The 20914-nt window shown below is 32.9% G+C and overlaps 2 protein-coding genes across 2 annotated transcripts; both read left to right on the top strand.

Moving 5' to 3' along the window:
* Window positions 1-46: 46 nt before the first annotated feature.
* Window positions 47-2303, top strand: LOC135837304 (uncharacterized). Its single transcript, XM_065352529.1, has 6 exons — window positions 47-124; window positions 217-407; window positions 511-794; window positions 887-1081; window positions 1170-1767; window positions 1894-2303. The coding sequence occupies exons 2-6, from the start codon at window positions 353-355 to the stop codon at window positions 2001-2003; spliced, it is 1242 nt and encodes a 413-aa protein (XP_065208601.1). The 5' UTR covers window positions 47-124; window positions 217-352; the 3' UTR covers window positions 2004-2303.
* Window positions 2304-9541: 7238 nt separating this feature from the next.
* LOC135837301 (uncharacterized) lies at window positions 9542-20730 on the top strand. Its single transcript, XM_065352526.1, has 13 exons — window positions 9542-9847; window positions 9979-10262; window positions 10347-10550; window positions 10630-11227; window positions 12639-12755; window positions 13627-13910; window positions 14267-14494; window positions 14568-15162; window positions 16677-17446; window positions 17562-17887; window positions 18776-18994; window positions 19082-19880; window positions 20405-20730. The coding sequence occupies exons 1-9, from the start codon at window positions 9787-9789 to the stop codon at window positions 16802-16804; spliced, it is 2499 nt and encodes an 832-aa protein (XP_065208598.1). The 5' UTR covers window positions 9542-9786; the 3' UTR covers window positions 16805-17446; window positions 17562-17887; window positions 18776-18994; window positions 19082-19880; window positions 20405-20730.
* The last annotated feature ends 184 nt before the right edge of the window (window positions 20731-20914 follow it).

The following is a 20914-nucleotide window of genomic DNA, read 5'->3' as shown; positions in this document are numbered from 1 at the left end:
TTTAACCCACTTCGATAGATCGCAACGTTAATTCAGAAGAAATTCTTCAACAGTTCATGTTTACTCTAAATTAAAGACGGGCGCAACTCAAAATTTGATCAACTGCAGACAACCATGGGATAAGGTAATTTCTTTGATCTACTTCAACTACCTTGATAAATAGAATAATCATATCGCTGTCAGATTAACATTTCACTTTTCTATTCATGAATCTAGATTAATCTCCGATATTACGCATAATCAGGTACTTATCCTGATAACTCGAATAAATCACAAGGAACTTTAGTTCGTTTTTGGTTCGGTAGATAATCATATCAACAACTCGGTCCAGATACACCTCTGCCTGCACAAAATGTATTTTGACACCCTCACGAGGAATTTATTCATCATCTTGCTCCAAGTAAAAGGTATTCACAAAAAAAATACTCCATAACATAACAAAACAATTTCATAAATCGTATTTATAACATTGAAATTCTTATTATTTCAATTCCGTCCACCAAACCGCAGATATTTTTCCAACGCAAGAAATAAGTACAGAGAACAATCTCGCAAAATATCTAAATGTATGGGTCGCCAACGTATTCAGAGTTGGAATCGGGGATGGATTCGAATTGATTACCACAATGCAACAGTATAAATTGAAGGAATTTGAATACAATATCAGCAACAATGTGAACCATTTCAACAGCACGTTCTTCTTTCAAAACATTAACTATCGAGTAATGGTGGACAAGGAAAGTGACCGATGGGAACCTCCGTCAATCCACTGGGAATTTTCTAGCCATAAAATGGTGAGTAAATAATAAATATAAAACCTTTCAGTTTATGATAAATCATTAAATAATTTGGTTGCAAATTTCAAATAGAATTGATTACATTACAGGAGGTGTTTTTCAAAGTCCTTAGTATCAGTATATCGGGTATGATTAGTGCAGAGAAAGGCCACAGGTTCTCAAATTTTCACTCAGTACTTCACTTCAAAAATTTCACATCAACTGCTGTCGGATCATATGCTAAAGATAACGATTTGAGCGTCTCAAACCATGGCATCAAATACGATACTCTGAAAAATTGGCTGGTGAGCAAAAAAATGGAATCTGGTTTAAGAAGTTCAGCAAAATAAGAATGAACTTATTAATTAGGTAGATACTAATACTCGATTTCAGAATATATTTTGGCACAATGAAACGCTGGCAGTCAAAGATCAAGAACACCTAGAACAAGAAATAAGACCAGCTTTGGTATCGATGCTGTTGGAAAATCTCCGCAATAATACGAATTTCACCAACAAACTCGATGAAATTTTCCAAACGTACGAAACTCCTAGAAGAAAGCTGATATCAGAACATCCTGATTTCTCAAACAACCCTCAACAATATCACTGCACCGTACCTGAAACTCCCTTTCTTCATCGTTTTACATTAAAGGATATCGTTATTCGAGGGCTGTGGAATTTAGCATCGCTTAAAGTTACATTCAGGGAGTTTGCAACTATCAAACACTTGCTTATAAAAAACATTCGAGGGAGGATGACTTTAGATTATAGATTTGAAAATGAACCCGATTTAGAATTACAGTTCCAATCCGGTGGCATTAGTTTATTATTAGGTGACGAGTACAAGTGGGAACGAGCTTATGGAACCAATTTTACCTTTACGCGAGCAAAAACGAACGTCTCGTTGAGTTCTGAGCATAAATGGCGGATAATGAATACGTTCGTATGGACTGTAGCTTCTTCTTTATTACCCTCGGCGAAAGGTAAAGGTAAGTTGAGACAATCAAATATAATATTGGGAAACATGGGGATCAAATTAGGAATTTTTGCAATTACGTATTTACTCCAATTTTTTTCCAATTCTTAAATCTGATGTTTTTTGTTTTTTTTTTTAGATGAAATTATTTGGCATTCTATACCGAATTCGACGTGGTTCAAAAACGAAACCGATTTGGCAAAAATAAAAAAAGAGTACAAAACTTGGATTCCATTTAATGGCGTATGATGACGTGATCACCGGAAATGAGCCTTTCATTTGCCAGTATTATCTACAAGTAGATGTCCTGTGTCCTAAAAAAGTTGATTAATAAATCTCCCAAATACCCAATAGTAGGAAAAAAATTGAAGGAATGAAATAACTAAGCGAATGAGCTCATGCAAAGCGTGCAAAAAGACTCTTCTGGGAAATACGAGTAGGTATATTTTACGAAAAATGTTTAATTAAGGCTAAAAATTTTAGCGTTTCAAAAAATAATCATAAATTTGTCTACATAGAAACGACAATAAAATGCACGAGAGAAGCGAAGAGTTCAACTTATTTCAACTGATTCATCCATTGCAATTTATACAAGAAATTTTATTGCCTTTTTAAAAAATCGACTACAATGAGCAGATCGTAGTTGAAAAAAGGCATTCAAATCGCTCAAACCGAAAATAAATATCAAATGAGGATAAAATTTTAAAACTTTCAGTATTTTTGAGCATTTTAAAAAATGAAAAGTACAAACAATATGGCTGGAATTTTCGCAAAACCTTTTAGTACAACTAGATATGGGTTCAAAACGTCAGAAACGGCGTATTTGAATTTTCCCAGTTGGAAAAATGGGGGAAAGAAGCCTTTAAAATAGGCAATTTTCAAAATGGCTCGATCGCAAAAAAATTTTAAAGAGACTATTTTTGGGATTTTTGAAAAAGATGTCACACATGGTATCTAATGGATTTTTAATAATAGTACTAGCCAACCCGTTAATCGCGCATGCTGCGCGATTCTTCAAAACCTAAATGTACATTTTAAAAATTCAGTAGCTAATATGTAGAATAATCATGATTTTTTCACTGTTAGTTATTGGAAAATTCAAAAAAATGAGCTTCGCTTTTTCAAAAAGAATTGCAAAAAGGTATAATTTTTTTGACAATTATTGTCAAGAAGCCTTGTTTTTTTTCCTATTAAGGGGATATTCTCAATACATAGTAGTAGTATAACCAAAATGCCTTATTTTACATTGGTCTTATGGGACAAACTTTAATGTTATAATTTAGAGCCGCGGATGCATGGAATGGGCTCAAATTTGAAATACTTCCATGTTTTTCAAGACATTTTGAACAATCTTGTGCATGCATTTGTCAATACGTTGAATAGTTTTTCAATAAATACAGTTTTAAGAAACGTTGGATTTTTTCTCAAAAAGTTCAACATTTCATCAAATCGAATTTTTTCGAAAACTACTCAACGTATTGACAAAAGCACGCACAGGATTGTTCAAAATGTTTTGAATGATAATTAGGTACTAAAAAGTTCTACTTTTTTCACAATAAGTACATAATTATTATTGAAAAGTTTTGAAAGGGTCTTTCTTTGTTTATATCTTATTCTCAAAAAGTTCTGCTCTTGGCTAATATTGTAATTCTTGATGAGGTTTTTTTAAAAATTAACAGAAAAAAAAATATTGTTTTATCGCAAAAAATTCCAATATGTACTTATTTCAACTGTCATCACCAAAAGTCGAAAATTTACCCCAAAGCGTCGCTTTCTCCCCAAATGTATTCTAAAAACACTCAATCACTCTCATCAAAAATCAAAATAATGTCCAGTTTTTCAATAAAAGTTGCGAAAAAGTATTATCACTCTTTCCAACAATTGGCGAAAAGTCCTGGTTTCATTTCTTAAAAAGTCTAAAAAAATGATAACTTTTTGGCAACATTGCAAACTCTTACCAAAAATATCTAAAAAAAAACTTGTTTTTTACCCTATAGTTTTCCCTAATAAAAGCAACAAAAATAATTGCAAAAAATGTAAACGTCATATTTTTTTTGTAGATAACTACCAAACTTGCTACTTTTTGCTAAAATTGAGAATTTCTTTTTTTTTTTACCAAATCAACAATCTTGTTTCTTTTTAATTTACAAAAATGTTTTGTTTTTTAGTTTTAAAAAAATCATTTTTTATCAGAAATTACCAAAAATTTCAGTAGTTCTTTTTCTGTTTGCTAAGATTATCAAAGTCTCGACTCAAATGACTCAATCTGCTGCACCCTCTGCATAAATTGGTGAAAACTGTCAACCTTGCATATATGTATGTATATGACTTGATCTGGTCAAATATCTCATGTCAAGGAATTTTGAGGTTTCGCTCAACTTTTACCATCAACTTTTGAAAATTTCTGAAAAAAAGCTAAGCGAAAGCTCAAAACTTCTTGACATGTGGTATTTGACCTAAAATAACAACCTCTCAGTAAAAAGGCTTTGAAGTGTAGATGTGCAAGCTTATGTTGAAAGTACAACAAATTTTGTAGTAAGCTGAAAAAACATTTCATGGGCAGACAAAAATACTTATGTTGTACCCTGAAAGATCTAAGTTGAAAAACAATTTTTAACAGAAAAAAACTCATGTTTATGGTAAAAGTTCAGTGAAAGCTTTAAAGTTCATGACATGAGGTAATGTTGACGATGCACCCTGAATGTTTTTTTATTATAAAATCAACTTTTTGTCGTAACTTCGTTTCACATTTCAAAATTTAGTAAATGGTTTTCAAGCTTTTTTTAGCTCATGGAGAAAATTGTTGAACTTTCAACATAAACCTGCATATCTATGTACTATTCAAAACCTTTCTATCAAGCGGCTGTTTATCAAAATCGGTTCAGCTGTTGCAGAGATCTTGCTGTGACAAAAAACCAACTCATAATGAACTTTTAAACTTTCGCTGAACTTTTACCAACAATTTTTAAAAGCTTTTTACAGTCTAGAATGGTTTTTTCACTGTGCTTTTTCAAGGTACAATCTGTATAATTTTTTTACACATCAAATAAGATCAAATACTGCATGACCACAGCTTTCAACTTTTGAAAGTTTTTTTTTGTCATAAGTTTTTTTCCGCGGAGACTTTTTGAGGTACAATGTAGGTACTTTGTGTACCCACCGAATATGACATGATCGATTATTGAGCTTTTTTGAGCTTATAGTGTAACTGTTTGAACTTTCAACAAAAACCTGCACATTTACACTTCAGAACCTTTCTCGATATGTCATTTATCAAAATTGGTTCAGCAGTTGCTAAGATCTCACAGACAAAAGAATCAGGTCATAATTCAAAACTTTCAAGCATTCACTTAGCTTTGACCTGGAACTTTTTGAAACTTTTTTTCTTCAAGATTTGTCTTTTTGTGATGCTCTTTCAAAGTATATAATATACTACGTACTTCTTTATATGTGACCCGCTCTGACAAAACCGACCGTTTCGACAAAAAAAAGTGTCCAAAATAATGATGTTTAAAATGAGTTTTAAGGGTTGAAAGATCAGATTTTTGAGAAAAAAACATTTTTTGAAATTTTGTCGAAATGGTCGGTTTTGTCAGAGCGGGTCACATATACGTTGAAGGCTTTGAATATAGAGTTAACATCAATTATTGAGCTTTTTTGAGCTTGAGGCGCAACTTTTTGAACTTTTAATTAAAACCTGCACATCTATGGGTCAAAAGCTGTTTTTTGAGACATCGTAGAGCAAAATCGGTTCAGCCGTTGCTGAGATCTTAGAGTCAAAAGAATCTGGTCATAATTGAGCTTTTTTTGAGCTTTTTACAGCACAGCTTTTTTTGTAAACTTTTTTCTTCGATATTAGACTTCTTTCGATGCTCTTTCAAGGTATAATATACATACTTCTCTGTATACATTAACTGCGCTACGTATAGGCTAAATTCAATTATTGAGCTTTTTTGAGCTTTAAGGCGCAACTTTTTTGAAAACTTTTTTCTTCGACATTACACTTTTTTCGATGCTCTTTCAAGGTATAATATACGTACTTCTCTGTATACGTTAAATGCGCTACGTATAGGCTAAAATCAATTATTGAGCTTTTTTGAGCTTTATGGTGCAACTTTTTGAACTTTTGATAAAAACCTGCACATCTACGGGTCAAAAGCTTTTTTTTGAGACTTTGTCGATCAAAATCGGTTCAGCCGTTCCTGAGATCTCAGTATTACAAAAATCCGGTCATAATTTTAATATACGTATAGATAGATATAGATATAGATATTACATACCAAGTTCAATAATGTGGGTGATTATAAACGAGTGCGAATTGCAGGACGAGCCGAAGGCGAGGACTGCAATTCGCGTACGAGTTTATAATCAATCACCCACATTTTTTGAACTTGTGTGTGTAATGTATTTTACTTAATAGGTATAGGTAAAACTCTCAGTACCGCACTGTTTTCAGAGCGGTATTGTTACACTTTACCGGCTACTTTCAGCAGTACGGTACTGACGCGAGTTTATCAATGACACAACCGTAATATCAACAATACCTATGTGAGTATGCATAAAATGGCGATTAGTGAATCTTTATAACATTTTTCAGACGTTTTTGAGCGAATCTATTCTAACTGAACTATTAAATTAAATATTCTTCTGTACTTTCAATACTATGATTAAGGATTTGGGCCAGTTCATTCCTCATATTCGTACATATTCGATGAAATTTAGTTTCAACTTTCAAAAGATATCAAGTTACGTTGTTAAATTCTTTTATGAATAATTTTTTCAAAGTAAGAACATCATAGACCACAGTACCTGTTGATAATTCCTTGGGAGAGTTGATTTACAAACAAAACACACATTGAGAATGATCAAGTGAAGTGTAACTAATTTCGAGAATAAACGGTAATACATAATATGAGTATATAAGTACTTTGGTAAAATTCACATCACTTTGTTATCATCACATTATAAACAAAACAAAATTCATTTTCTGATACCTAGATAGAAATTGAACATCCACGATTTATTTCAAAACTAAACGAACTAAACGAAGTAAAATTCACTCAAAGAAGTAAGAAATCACATGTACGTAAATCTGTAATCTACTTTCAGCCAGTTCATTCGAAGGTATTCGATGAAATTTGTGTTCAAAAGATATCAAGTAACCATGTTTTAAAATTCTTTTTTGAAGAATAAATTGTATGTACGAGTACATAACTAAACTACTACGTACTTCAGTAAAATTCACATCACTTTGTTATCATCACTTCACATTTTAATGTAAATACTAAAAATCGAAATTGATTTTGTGAATAAATAAACTAAAACAAAACGGAATTCATTTTCTGATAGATAAAAATCAAACACCCATTGCTTTATTTCAAAATTAAACGAATAAGAAGAAAGAAATTCATATTCAAGAAATCAAAATCACTACCACATGTACGTACGTTATCTTTTCTATCTACTGAAAAACACGCTTCGAATGTAAAGCAGGGTTGCCATTTAGATAAATAATTAAAGAACTACAATTGTAATTTTTTTTACATTTTTGTGTAATTTTGTACGCATAGTGACTTGAAGACAACTGCCTTGTTTTAAACAGTGAGGCACTGAGAGCTTTACCTATACTAATTAAGTAAAACATATTACTCAACGATTCGGCAAATGTACGTGAACACCAACTCGTGTGCTTTGCAACGCTCGCCTTCGGCTCGCGCTGCAAAAATCACACTCGTTGGTATTCACGCACTTTACCGAACAGTTAAGTAATATACTATTATTCAATACATGCATATAAATATACACAATTATACCATCAATGTTTAGACGTGAAGAAGCGTTTTTATGAGTCGACACGACAACCGAAGTATGCGTAGTGCGTACTCGCAGATAAAGTGTGTAGCCGAAATGATTAAAGGAAAACAAGCTTAGGGCGTAGAGGGAGGGGGAGGTGGTGGGTCTCCTGTTTCTGCTACAATTTTTTCCCCGTAATAATCGGACTTTGTCACCTTTCGCGTCATCCCAAACAATAGGATTCGAGCAGTGCGGCCACGTAATGAATGTTTATTATTTTCCTAGGACAATAATGTGAACATTATTTTCGTTTCCTTTAGTCGCTCATAAAAACGCACTTTTCGCGTCTAGTATTGGTGGTATAATTGTGCGTTTATATGCCTGTATTGAATAAAAATCATTACTTTTTCGCTACTTTTTTCAACCTAGAAAGCTCTCCACTCGACCCCCTCCTTCCCAAATAAATTCAAAAAAAATTAACAAAGTCAAATTTTTCACAGGAACATGTTTTTAAAAAATTGAAATTGGAAGAAAATTTGTACGTACAAAGTATTTTTTCAATTTCAATCAAAATTATAAAAAAAAAAAAAAAATGCAAATGAACGCATTACTGATTTTTTTGATTTTTTCACTACCTACCTATGTATTTGACTAAATTCACTATTTTTTCACTACTTTCACTAATGAGATAAAAATGTGAAATTTAAATATTTCGACAAAAATATTTTTCGAGCATTTCTGAAGAATTTCTAGTTTGAAATTGAGTCATGATTCTTGGTATTAAAATTATTGAAAAAATATCATGCGACCTACCAAAATGGGTTATAATTTCAAAAATTTTCATGGGTCGAACTGAGGAAGTCGAAAGGGCATCAGGAAAGTACACAAACAAGTCAAATTTCAGTCGCTGGATTTAATGTTTTAAATTTTGGTTAATTTTTAAGAATTCACAAAATTGCTTTAGGTAATTCTTCTGGAAAAATCAGAATTTGATGAATTCGAGATAGAAAGTTAAAATTTGGTTCATATCTTGTTTTTGACATTTCAAATCGATTGTTGGTGGTTTTGAGCCCTTCTGCAGTCTCTAGCAGATTTTTATATTTTTCTGTATCAAAAATAATTATGTCCAATTTCATGTTGTTTTTTTTTCTCCGCAATTCTTCCAGAACTGAACAATTTGAAAATCTACAGGAGGGGGCATCAAAAGGGCCTAAAACTGTCACCAATCATGGTACCTACCGGAATTTTTTTTGAAAAAATCAATACTTTTTCACCACATTTTTCTCACCTTTTTTCCAACCAAATTTTCAGAATACTCTCCATTCAAACCCCCCCCCCTCCCCTAACACGCAAAAAAAATAACAAAGTCAACTTTTACACAAGAAAACTTTTAGCAAAATTTAAATTAGAAGAAAAGTAAACAAAATATTTTCACATTTCAATCAAAATTATAAAAAAAAAACAATAAAAATGAACGCATTAATGATTTTTTTCATTTTTCACTACATTTTCTAACTAAATTCACTACTTTTTCACTACTTTCACTACCTGTTAGATACACTGCCAATCGATTAAAGTGATAAACAAATATAAAAAACATGAACTAGGCCTCAATTTGACCTAATTTTTCATATTTTTCATAGAAAACAAACCATTTGAATTTTTAAAAATTCGCCAAAAATTGAAAAATTAAATTCAACAGCTCAGATTTAACTTAATGGTGTATTTTTGGACACATTTTCAGTGACAAAAGGTCACAACATCGACAAACCATTGCGTATAATTGAAACAAGATAATGCTCCCAATTTCCCATGCAAAAAAAATATTGCAAATTGATTTTTGTCATAATTTTTTTCATTTCAAAATTATTTTGCAGAATGAACACCAATCGTGCAATTGTGGGAAACCACGAACTTTCTTTACTGCTAAACATGAAATCTAGAACGCCCTCTTTTCATTTTTTTTTTCAACTATAAAATTGACTAAATTAAGGTATTTTTTTCCACTAAAAATTCATTATCCCTCGAATATTGCTACTCTAGACATCCACCTAGTTTCAAGTATTGAGAAATTCGGCCCTGCTTGGTTACAATTATCAAGAGTCGAATCTGATGCTGATAAATTTGATAACTTGAACGAATCAAGTGAAGAAAAAAATACACAAGCAAATTCAGTTGCTTTACTTACTGCTTGAAAATCAACACAGTAATTGATCATTGAAAGGAAACTTTCATTAAAATGATGTATTATCACAGGAAAGTGTGGATTTTATTTTTCATTTTACTCCAACGGAAAAAAGGTAATTTACAACAAACACTCCGAATACCCGTATATACTTATTCATTCGATGAAAAAAGAAACTAATAATGATATTCACTCAATGATAAATACCTAACATTTTCCAACCTTTTTTTGGTTCCAAAATCATAGGTGTGTTTTCAACGCAAGAGATATCCTCCGAAAATGACATCACAAAACATTTAAACGAGTCGATCACCAACATACTCGCAATTGGCGTTGAAAATGCAACCGAAATAATTTCCACAGTGAAAGACCATAAACTAATGGAGTTCGAATACAATATCAGCAAACCAGTGGACCAATTCCAAACCAAGTTATTCTTTCAGAACATTACCATGGTAACGTATATCAATTCAGAACCAAGAGAATGGATACCTCCGCAAATACATTTGGAATTTCTCGAAAATAAAATTGTAAGTACCAGAATCAAACGTGAAATCTTCAATTCACAGTCTGAGATTCTAACTAAATGATATTCCTCACGATTTACCTCGCAGAGTTTATTTTACGAAGATCTCCGTTTCACATTAGACGCGACCATTGGCACGGTCAAAGGCGAAGATTCATCAATAATCAGAGCCTATCCTGGTTTTAGAAACTTCACATTAATTGCTGTTAGATCAAACGTCGAAAATGACGATTTGAAATTCTCATACAATATCACATACAGCGGTTTCAGAGATTGGATGTCGATTATCCCGGTGAGCAAAAAAATTAGAAACTGATTTATAAACATTCAATTAGAGTAAAATTTACCTATGTACCTAATTCAAATTTCAGCGAATAAATTGGTACAATAACAGTAACGCTTTAACACAAACTGATCTAAACAAATTAGCGCTAGAAATGATGCCAGCTTCTCTGGAAATGATACTCGAAAATATACACAATAATCGGAATTTTTCTCGTTCATTGGAGGAAATTTTCCAAACGTACGAGAAGCCCAGAAAAGAAATAATTTCCAAACATCCTGATTTCATGAACAACCAGCAAGAGTATTACTACCTCATAGCGGAATATCCCTTCATGTGTTTCGCTCTAAAAGACATCGTCATCGGTGGGCTATCGAATTTCGAATCATTCAAATTGATTCGTAGGACATCGGGAATTTTTACTCATACTTTACTTATAAGAGATGTTCGAGGAAAGATGACTTTGGATTATAGATCTGAAAACGAACCCGATTTGGAATTGAATTTTCAAATAGATCATCTTTTTGTATCGAAAAAAGACGACAGTGGGTGTATTTTTGTACACGCGAAATACTACACTGTGACTCGAACAGAAACCAACGTTTCTTTGAGTGGTCTACAGTCAGAAGTGATTATGAATGGGATGGAATCAGCCATGGCTTCTGCGTTATTTCCATCCATGAGGGGTAAGTTCCTAATTATTCATTTCAAGCTCTGTCTGGGCTCTTCGCGAATTAAAAAGGTTGTAGAAAATATGTACTTACATCCTGGATTTGGACGGAAATTATTGAGGAAATCCATTTTAAGGGAAAACTATTCAGAAAAATTTTGAACTTTCTAACCGTTTAGGAAGCTGAGCCAGGGGTTCTCAAAGTAGAGTATTTTTTGGAAAAAAAATCGTGATTTTTTTTACCACTCTTGAGTAGTATAACCAGAGCAATCTCTCGGTCACAGTCCTAAAAAGTCACGATTCGACTATTTTGCAACGTTTTAATAAAAACGCAAGACTTTGGACAATTTTAGGGGAATCTATTTGGGAATTATTGCTGGCAATAAATTGTAACTTTAAGACAATTTTGAAAAAAAATGAGACTTATGGAATTTTTTTTTTGCAAAAAAGGGCAATTTTCAGCAATTTTTCTATAAAAAGAATGCTTTTTCGTCATTTTTGGAACAACTAGAATTTCTTTTTAAGCAAAAAGAAGGTCTTTTTGACAAAAAAACGAGAGTTTTGCAGCTTTTGGAGAACAAGCGACCCTTTTGAAAAATTTTTGGAAAAAAGGAAGACAAAAATTTTTGTCAATTTCTGAAAAAGCCAGATTTTTGTCTAAAAGCAAGACTCATAATTTTAGCAAAAAAATATAGAACTTTTGGAGAACTATGATTGGAAAAAAATACTTTTTTGGCATTTTTTCTGACAAAAAAGCGAGGATTTTTTTGTCGAAGAGCAATATTTTAACAATTCAATCAAAAAGCACACTTTTGGAAATTATTGCCAAAAAAATGGGTATATTTTTTTGAAATTTAGGACAAGTTTAGAAAAGAATTGGGAGTTTTTATTTGCAAAAAAATGATAATTTTTCGAAATTTTTGGCAAAAAAACGTGATTTTTGCAGTTTTTGGAGAACAAGGGACCCTTTTGAAAATTTTTTCGAAAAAAGTGAGACGACAATTTTTGTCAATTTCTGAAAGAGCGAGATTTTTGTCAAAAGCAAAACTCATAATTTTAGCAAAAAGCAGGACTTTTTGGAACTATTAGCAAAAAAAATATTTTTCTGCCAATTTCCAACAAAAAAGCGAGAATTTTTTTCGAAGAGAAATATTTTAATGATTCAAGCAAAAAGCACACCTCTTTGGAAATCATTTCCAAAAAATCAGGTATATTTTTTCGAGATTTTCATCAATAAATTATAAGAATTTTTTGATTTTTTTTCAAGAAATTGAATTTTCGAAAATATGAAGGAAAAAGACACGTTAGCACTATTCTCTAACTGGTTTTTTCTGCTTGATCAGATTTTTAATATTTCACCCAACTACTGCATTACAAAAGTTGATCATCAATTTCTAAAAACCAATCCCATCTTGATTTTTTTTCAGCTGCAAGAATTTGTGATCATGAGACCTCGTTGAACAACATTAAAATTTCAAACACATCCGATTGGGAAACAATAAAAGAAATTTACAAAGGATGGATCCCATTTAATGACGACTATAGTAAGTTACAAAATTTATTCACATCACAATGAGATTTTCAAAGTGGCTCAGAAACAACAACAGCTACAGAAATGCAGTTTAGCTGAAAAATAATACATTCAATGTACCTATTTAATAATATAATATGGTCCATACATCATTCGTGAACAAGGAAGCCTACAGTTTGCCAAAAAAGTAAAAAATAAAATAAAAAAATGTAAAAAATGTCCACTTCTTCATCATTTTTGCCATTTATATCAACAACTTTTCATTACAACCCATAATATGTGCCAAGAACTTTTTCCAAATGATTTTCAAACAATTTCAACTACATACATAAAAGATTTTGAAAAATGATGCAGGTAATTTAAAATAAATTACATTATAGTGATATTAAAAAATTTTAAAAGGCTTGTTCGCGAGAATTTTCATCAATTCCTGCGAAATTCAAAATATTTGACTGACAAGGGAATCACTCAACATGGTCCACCTAAGATTTGGTCTAAAACCCTTGAAAGTAAGTGGTAACCAAAATTGTCCAAATTGATTTTTAGACTTTTGTAGAATTGAAAAACCAAGAATTTTATCATCACATTCGACAGTTGAAACACACTTCCATATCAAGGTTTACATCATTCTGATACTGATAAATCAAGTTTTTTAACAACTCGAACGAATAACGTAAAAAAAAACAAGAGCAAATTCGAACAAAACGATGTATTTTCGCGACAAAACCTGGATTTTATTTTTCATTTTACTGCAACTAGAAAAAGGTGATTATATTCAACAAATACTGATGTTTCGTAATGCAATGAAGAAATTTCTGATATTCATTTTCAGGTACAGGTATCTTCAATAATTCTTCAATAAATTTTTTATTCAAAAATTGTAGGTGTTTCCTCAACGCCAGCTACACATTCCGAAAACGATATCACAAAATATGTAAACGACTCGATCACCAATATATTCGCAATTGACGTCCAGAATGTAATCGAATTAAGTTCAATAATGGAATACTTTAAACTGAAGGAGTTCGAATACGATATCAGCGAAAATGTGAGCTCGTTCCAAACAAAGTTTTTCTTTCATAACATTACCATGTGGAGATGTGAAAACATAGAAGCTGAAGAATTAACACCTCCGCAAATGCATTGGGAATTTCTTGAAAATAAAATGGTAGGTACCAGATTCAACTTTTGAAATTCATAAAAGTAGTTCACAATCAATAAGAAATTAACCTAGGAAAAAATGGTAAGGTAGTTGGCGATTTTTTGTAAATGTCTGTGTTTAATGGTCTATCAAAAAACACGTTAACGTAAGAGATCCGTCTTCTGGGAGTTGAGCTTCCCCTGGGAGGGAGGATAAAACCACCGCAAATAGGAGGTTTTACCCATATCGTTGTTTAGAAGACCTTTAAGTACCGATATTTGCAAAAAAGCGCCTACCACATGCAATTTTTTTTCAAGGTTAGGTCAAAAATTGAACCTGTTTGACTCCCAAACTAATTATCATTCTCACGAATAATTACACAGAGTCTATTTTACGAAGACTTCGGTTTCATATTAAGAGGGATGATTGACGTTGGCGCAGTCAAAGGCCAGAATTTGTCCATAATCGTAGCAGATCCTGTTAGTTTCCGTAATTTCACATTAACTGCTGTTAGGTCGCACATCGAAGATGGCGATTTGCAATTTGCGTATAATACTACACATACACACAATGATATCCAAAATCTTGAAAATCGGATAAGATTTACACCGGTAAGGAAAAAACATTTTTCAATGGAAATTTAAGGTTACTTAAAAACAAAATTTAATCACAATTCAATTCCAGGATTTATATCGGTCCGATGAAAATGTATCAACAAGTGATAAACAACGACTAGCGCAACAAATAATGTCTGCTTCGCAAGCAATGATGCTCGAAAATCTACACAAAAATCGAAATTTTGCTCAAGCGTTGAAGGATATTTTCCAAGTATACGAGAAGCCCAGAAAAGACATAATTTCAAAGCATACGGATTTCATAAACAGCCCGCATCAATATTACTACTTCATACCCGAGCATACTTTTGTTCATCGTTTTATTCTGAAAAACATCTTCATAGGTGGACTATCGAATTTTAAATCATTCAAACTCATTCGCAGGCCATTTGAAATTTTCACACATACTTTACTCATAAGAGATGTTCGAGGAAAGATGACTTTGGATTACAGATCGGACAACGAAACCGATTTGGAGCTGAATTTCCAAATAGATTGTCTTTTCGTATCGAAAAAAGACGACAGTGGATGCGTTTTAGTCCAGGCGAAATACTACACTGTGACTCGAACAGAAACAAACGTTTCTTTGAATGCTCGTCAGTCAGAAGTCATCATGGATGGACTGGAATCAGCTATAGCTTTATCGTTATTCCCGTCTATGAATGGTAAGTTAATATGCATCCATTTCAAACCTTGCATTATTCAATTTCTTTTTGAAAACCGAACATTGAAGTCACAAATCATCTCAACTGAAGGTATTTTCACAAAATTTGCTAAAATTTGGAATAGTCCTGGGTTGACGTTGCATTGAAGATATTTTGGCTAAGGATGACCTAGATTCAAAATTCGCAGTAGCACAATTTTTCTGAAGGAAAAGAGAGGGAAGGGGTTGAACAAGGTCAAAAAAGTCAAAAATAGGGAAATCAGCAGTTAAAAAACATATCCATAACATTGACACTCTAGAGCAATTTGAAAGGGGAAAATGGGAAGTTTTCATTATTTTTGATATTGAAAAACCTTGAGCCACGCCTCAACCTCTCAAACGACCTGAGTGACTGAAATTTGGCATGTACACTCTCGGAGGGTGTTCCAGGTGTGCTTTTTGGGGATTTCAGCTTTTCAACTCCACCTCACTGACCCTCTTCCACCTTCCAGCAACAAAAAAGGAATTTTCATCTACGTTTGTGCAGTTTTTCTTACAATTCTTGAATAATTGAAGAATGTCTACCACTTTAAAAATACCAAGTTCGCAACTTCTTGCGATTTTTCGCGACATTTTTATGATTTTTTTACACTTTTTCCAATTGTTTTGGTCATTAAAAAAAAAAACATTTTTTTAGCATTTAAAATTTTTTTGCCATCAGGGTTAGTCACTGACATTTTGAAATTCGCAATTTTTTGATATATTTTTTCGCACTTTTCAAAATGAAATTTCGTATCATACAAATCTTCAGGATTTCGACAGATAACTATTCAAAATAATTCAAGTTTGCGAATTTTTCAGAAATATTTTTTTCCACGCAGGAAAATAAAATTACCCCCTCTCCTTCCCCCCATTTTCAAAAGAAGTGCCACGACTTTTAAAACAACTTCTCCTTTTTCCAAAATACTTACAGAATGTCGAACATTACTTTTGATGTGAGAAGCTGATTTTTATAGCCATTAAAATTTTCAGAATCTAATAAGATAGTTTTGTGAAAAATTCACGCTTGGAAAAGGAAAACAAAATGGTCTGAGCGAAATGAGAACAAACACTTTTGAAAATTGTTTTTTTTCAATTTTTATGTAGACAGATGATTTTTTTAGCCTGAAAAATTTTAATATTCAAGCTATAGTTTTTTTTTACGAAATTCAATTTTCAAAAAAATTGAGCTCTTTTGGTGTAAATTTTCCAAAGCTTTGGTCGATCCCAAATTCGATTTGAAAATTTCTAAAATGCATCAAATATAAAAAATTTTGATACGACTTGGAGATTCTTAGATTAGTCTTTCGGGAATATTGAGATTTCTAACCCCCTCCCCCTATCCCACCAAAAATACATTTGTCGTTCCTTTCTCGACATTCTTTTCAGCACGCAATCTTCTTCTTATTTTCTTCAAGCTTTCAACCTATATGTTATTAACAATAATGATTAATTAATTACAAATCACAATTTGCAACCAATCCGTATTTTTTTCAGCTGCAAGGATTTGTGATCGAGAGATACCACTGAACAATATTAAAATTTCAAATACATCTGATTGGAAAACTGTACAGGAAAGCTACAAAGAATGGATTCCATTTAATGAAGGCAAAATTACGAAATAATAGCAGCCAGCTGCCTTCACTACCTAATTTATTTGTTTAGAAAAGCCCTATGAGTGAAAATGTACCTATATGGAATAAACAGGATATGAAAAATCGGCAAACCTTCAATATTTGAATTGTGGAAATTCAAAGTATGCTAAGTGCCGTTGCCATTTTTTCGAAACGCGTTTTTTCAACGCAACGTATACTATAGTGTTATTGCGCATCCATAACAAAAAAATTTCAAACACAAATGAAATCTATTTCAATCTTCTCGATACCAGGAAATTCTCAAATATACCTACCATTTAAAATCACTCTAAAGATGCTAAAATTTTATTGAATGAAAAAAAAAAGATGAGTTGATAAGAAAATTGCCCACTGGCTGCTGAAGGGTCGTGGAGGGGGTGTATCTGAAGGTAAAATAAGCTAGAAATGTTTTTTACAAACATCCATAAGCTATTATAACATCTGTATTAGCCAAACACTATCTGTATTTTCATACAGAAATTAATCACAGAAATTTCGATGTTATCTTTTGATAAATTACTATAAACTCTCATGCGGTACTCTACGTGAGCGTAAACGTGCGCCAACTTTCATCCAATATGTATCTGAATCACACAATAAAAATTTTAATCCTCTTGCTGTTTCAATTCAAAGGTAATGAGAACTCAAATTTTATTTTATATATCATAAATTAATACATCGTATACTTGAATGAATAGCCCCAAAAAAAACACGAAAGAAATTTTAAAAATTACCATCAAAATTACAGAAATAATCCCCACAAAGGCGATAAATTTAGAGAATGACATCACAAAAGCTGTAGACGACTGGATATCCAAGATATTTGAGATCGATGCTGAAAATGCTGAAGATTTATTCGGTAAATTAAGTTTGTACCATCTGGACGAATTTGAATACAATTCCAGCCAAACATTGGATAATTTTGGACCGAAGCTATTTTTCCAAAATATTGAATTTCGTCAAGTTAAGATATGTGATTCGAGTAAGTCGAAGTCAGAGTCAGAGTCGCACGAATGGGACCAGTCGTACCAACCATCGATTCAAATTTATTGGAAATTCCCCGAAAACAAAATCGTAAGCATCACACTTTACCTAGATACTTGTAATTTGATCAACCAGAATCAACTACATAAGATAGACATACAACCTACATACGAGGGTTGTTCTCGAATTCGTGCACAAAACGCTGTATCTCGGAAACTATTATAGTTAGAGCGATGATTTTTGCACGAGGAGGTTCTCCGATGTCTTATGTATCTTTTAGTGTATGTTTCAATACTGTACCTTGCACGACGTGGATTTTGTAGCGTTCCGCGATGAGCTCCGAAACTGGCTCGGCTCGGTTGACGATACTGGAGCAACACGCGTTTATTAAAGTCGAAGTTTTACGTGGTAAAGCTCCTGTCATGCATTTATTCAACACCTGGGGTTGGGAGGTGTTGGAACACCCCCCCTATAGCCCTGACATGAGTCCGTGTGACTTTGACCTTTTTCCGAAGCTGGAAGAGAACCTCCGAGGACATCGTTTCACCAGTTCAAACACTCTTGACTGCTGCAGTGACCCGAGAGATTAGAGCACTCAATCGGGATGGGCTATTAGTCGGAATAGAAAAGCTGCCCGAACGTTGGACCAAGGTCATCTCAAAGAACGGGGATTATATTGAAGGGCTTTAAAATTTTGTAACTTTTAATAAAGAACTTTTCGACTTACGGCGTTTTGTGTACTTATTTGTTGCTCCAGTATCGTCAACCGAGCCGAGCCCGTTTCGGAGCTCATCGCGGAACGCTACAAAATCCACGGCGTGCAAGGTACAGTATTGAAACATGCACTAAAAGATACATAAGACATCGGAGAACCTCCTCGAGCAAAAATCATCGCTCTAACTATAATATTTTCCGAGATACAGCGTTTTGTGCACGAATTCGAGAACAACCCTCGTATTAATAATTCATCATTCATAGCGCATAACACTCGAACAATTTGGCGTAAGAATAAAAGGAACATTATGTAAGAAAAAGAACCAACCATATGCCGACTTCAGTGCTTATTTAGAATTTGAAAACACGACGTTTGTTGTTGTCAACAACCAATCATCAACTAAACTCGACCTGATGAAAATTTCCCACGATTTTTCGTACACGTACAATGATTTCCAGCAGAAACACGTTCAGTATGAAGGGGTAAGCGTGAACATAATGAATTTAGAAAAATTACTCGACTTAGCATGAATTTCTCAATTGACAAAAATATAATCAACTCAATTTCAGGCAATGGAATGGACCAGCTTTGAAAAAGACTTGGCAAATGAAACCTCCGGCAAAGATTCACATCAAAAAAATTACCGTTTAGACCCACCTAGTGATACGAGTAATTATATTGACCCGTTAACAAACACAGACAGCTCAGAGTTAGACGTTTCGTATGAAAATGAGGATGATGACGTAAGCAAAACGCACTTGGCACGTCAGCGTCATAAAACCAATACAATTTCGTCAAAAGAAGAAGAAAAAATAACCCAAGAAATTACTCCCATATTTCCACTAATGCTACGTGAGAATCTCAAACACAATCGTAAATTCATCCAATCCCTTGGTAAGCTTTTTCAAGCATACAGCCTGCCTAAAAATAAAATACTGACCAGACATCCGGATTTCTGCAATCATCCAAGAAAATTCCACTACCTCATACCAAAAACCCCTTACTTGTGTTTTACTTTGAAACGTATCGTGATCAGTGGATTATCGAATCTGGAATCTTTCAAGGTTCAGAATCAAATAGAATCTGGTAATGGTATTTTCTCACATACCTTGATGATTAGAAACGTCGAAGGAACTATGACTCTGGATTATGGGTTTGAGGACGAACCACCTCTCAAACTGAATTTCCATGTGGATTGTCTTTTTATATCGAAAAAAGAACGTAGCGATTGCGTCTATGTGCAGGCGAAATTTTACCAAGTTAGTCGAGCCAAGGCGAATACATCTTTGACGATTCGTCAAGCTGAGGTGATGATGAATGGACTAGAAGCTGCTATCGCGTCTTCTATTTTACCATCGTCGGCTGAAGGTGAGTTTTTCTCCAAATCAAATACCTACTTATGTAGAAAATTAAAGAGCTTTTGCATTTTAAAGTTTCGTATCTACGTTTAGATAAGATTTAGCGAGTGGGATGCTTTCTTTATCGGGAATGAGAAATCATCACTTGGAAAAAAAATCCGGATCGTGCTCACGATTATTTTTAAAGGGAACCAAAAACAATTTTAGTCTGGAAAGAAACTTTACAAACCATGTCTGAATTTCATAATACCATTTTTTCACAGTTGAATTGATGGATACAAATTCACTTAGTTTTATGGAGAGCTGAACATTTTCAAAATTTGACTCAACTGTGAATTTTTTCATCGTAAGGGAGAAAAGAATTCATGAAATAAAAACTCTCTTAACAATCCTATCTGTTTAACAAAAAAAATCTTCATAAATAAGGCTTTGATTGAACCTAATAGTGTTCCCCTTCAAACTGAGTCTTGGCTTCATTTTCCATAAAACGCTGATTTTTTTCTATTGCTTTTGTTTTTTTGTTTTTTTAAACAGTTGGAAAAACATGCGAGCTAGAAACTCCGTTGGAAGAAATTACTCGTAAAATCGCAAATACATCAGATTGGGCTGCAATAAAAGAGTCATACAAAGGCTGGATTCCATTCAATAACGATGCTGAGAAAACGAACCCTGCAGAGAAATTTCCTTACAATGTTTTTCAACGTTGAACAACAATCTGAATAACTCACACAGCCCATTGAAAGCTAAAATGACAAAACTCGATTCTAAAAAATATGTTCATTAATTTAGATACTTTTAAGGTTTTTATTACGCTAAAAGATTATTAATCTTTATTAAATAAAATATTTTTCAACTGATAAGGCTAATTACTATTCGTATTTAATTGAGAAAGTGAATCTGAAGAAAAAAAAATTTACAGTAAGAAAATGGGAGGAAAAAAATGCAATTTCAAAACATGAAGAGCGGTCTGATCAATCCCTTTGATCACTAAAAATTTCCAATCAATAACGCAAATTATCGCTGATTCTTATCGTTTCGTATCAA

The sequence above is a fragment of the Planococcus citri genome, chromosome 2 (assembly GCF_950023065.1).
Source record: "Planococcus citri chromosome 2, ihPlaCitr1.1, whole genome shotgun sequence".
NCBI classification, from domain to species: Eukaryota; Metazoa; Arthropoda; class Insecta; order Hemiptera; family Pseudococcidae; genus Planococcus; species Planococcus citri.
Note: the sequence above shows the minus strand (reverse complement) of the source record. Positions and strands in the feature narration are given on the sequence as shown.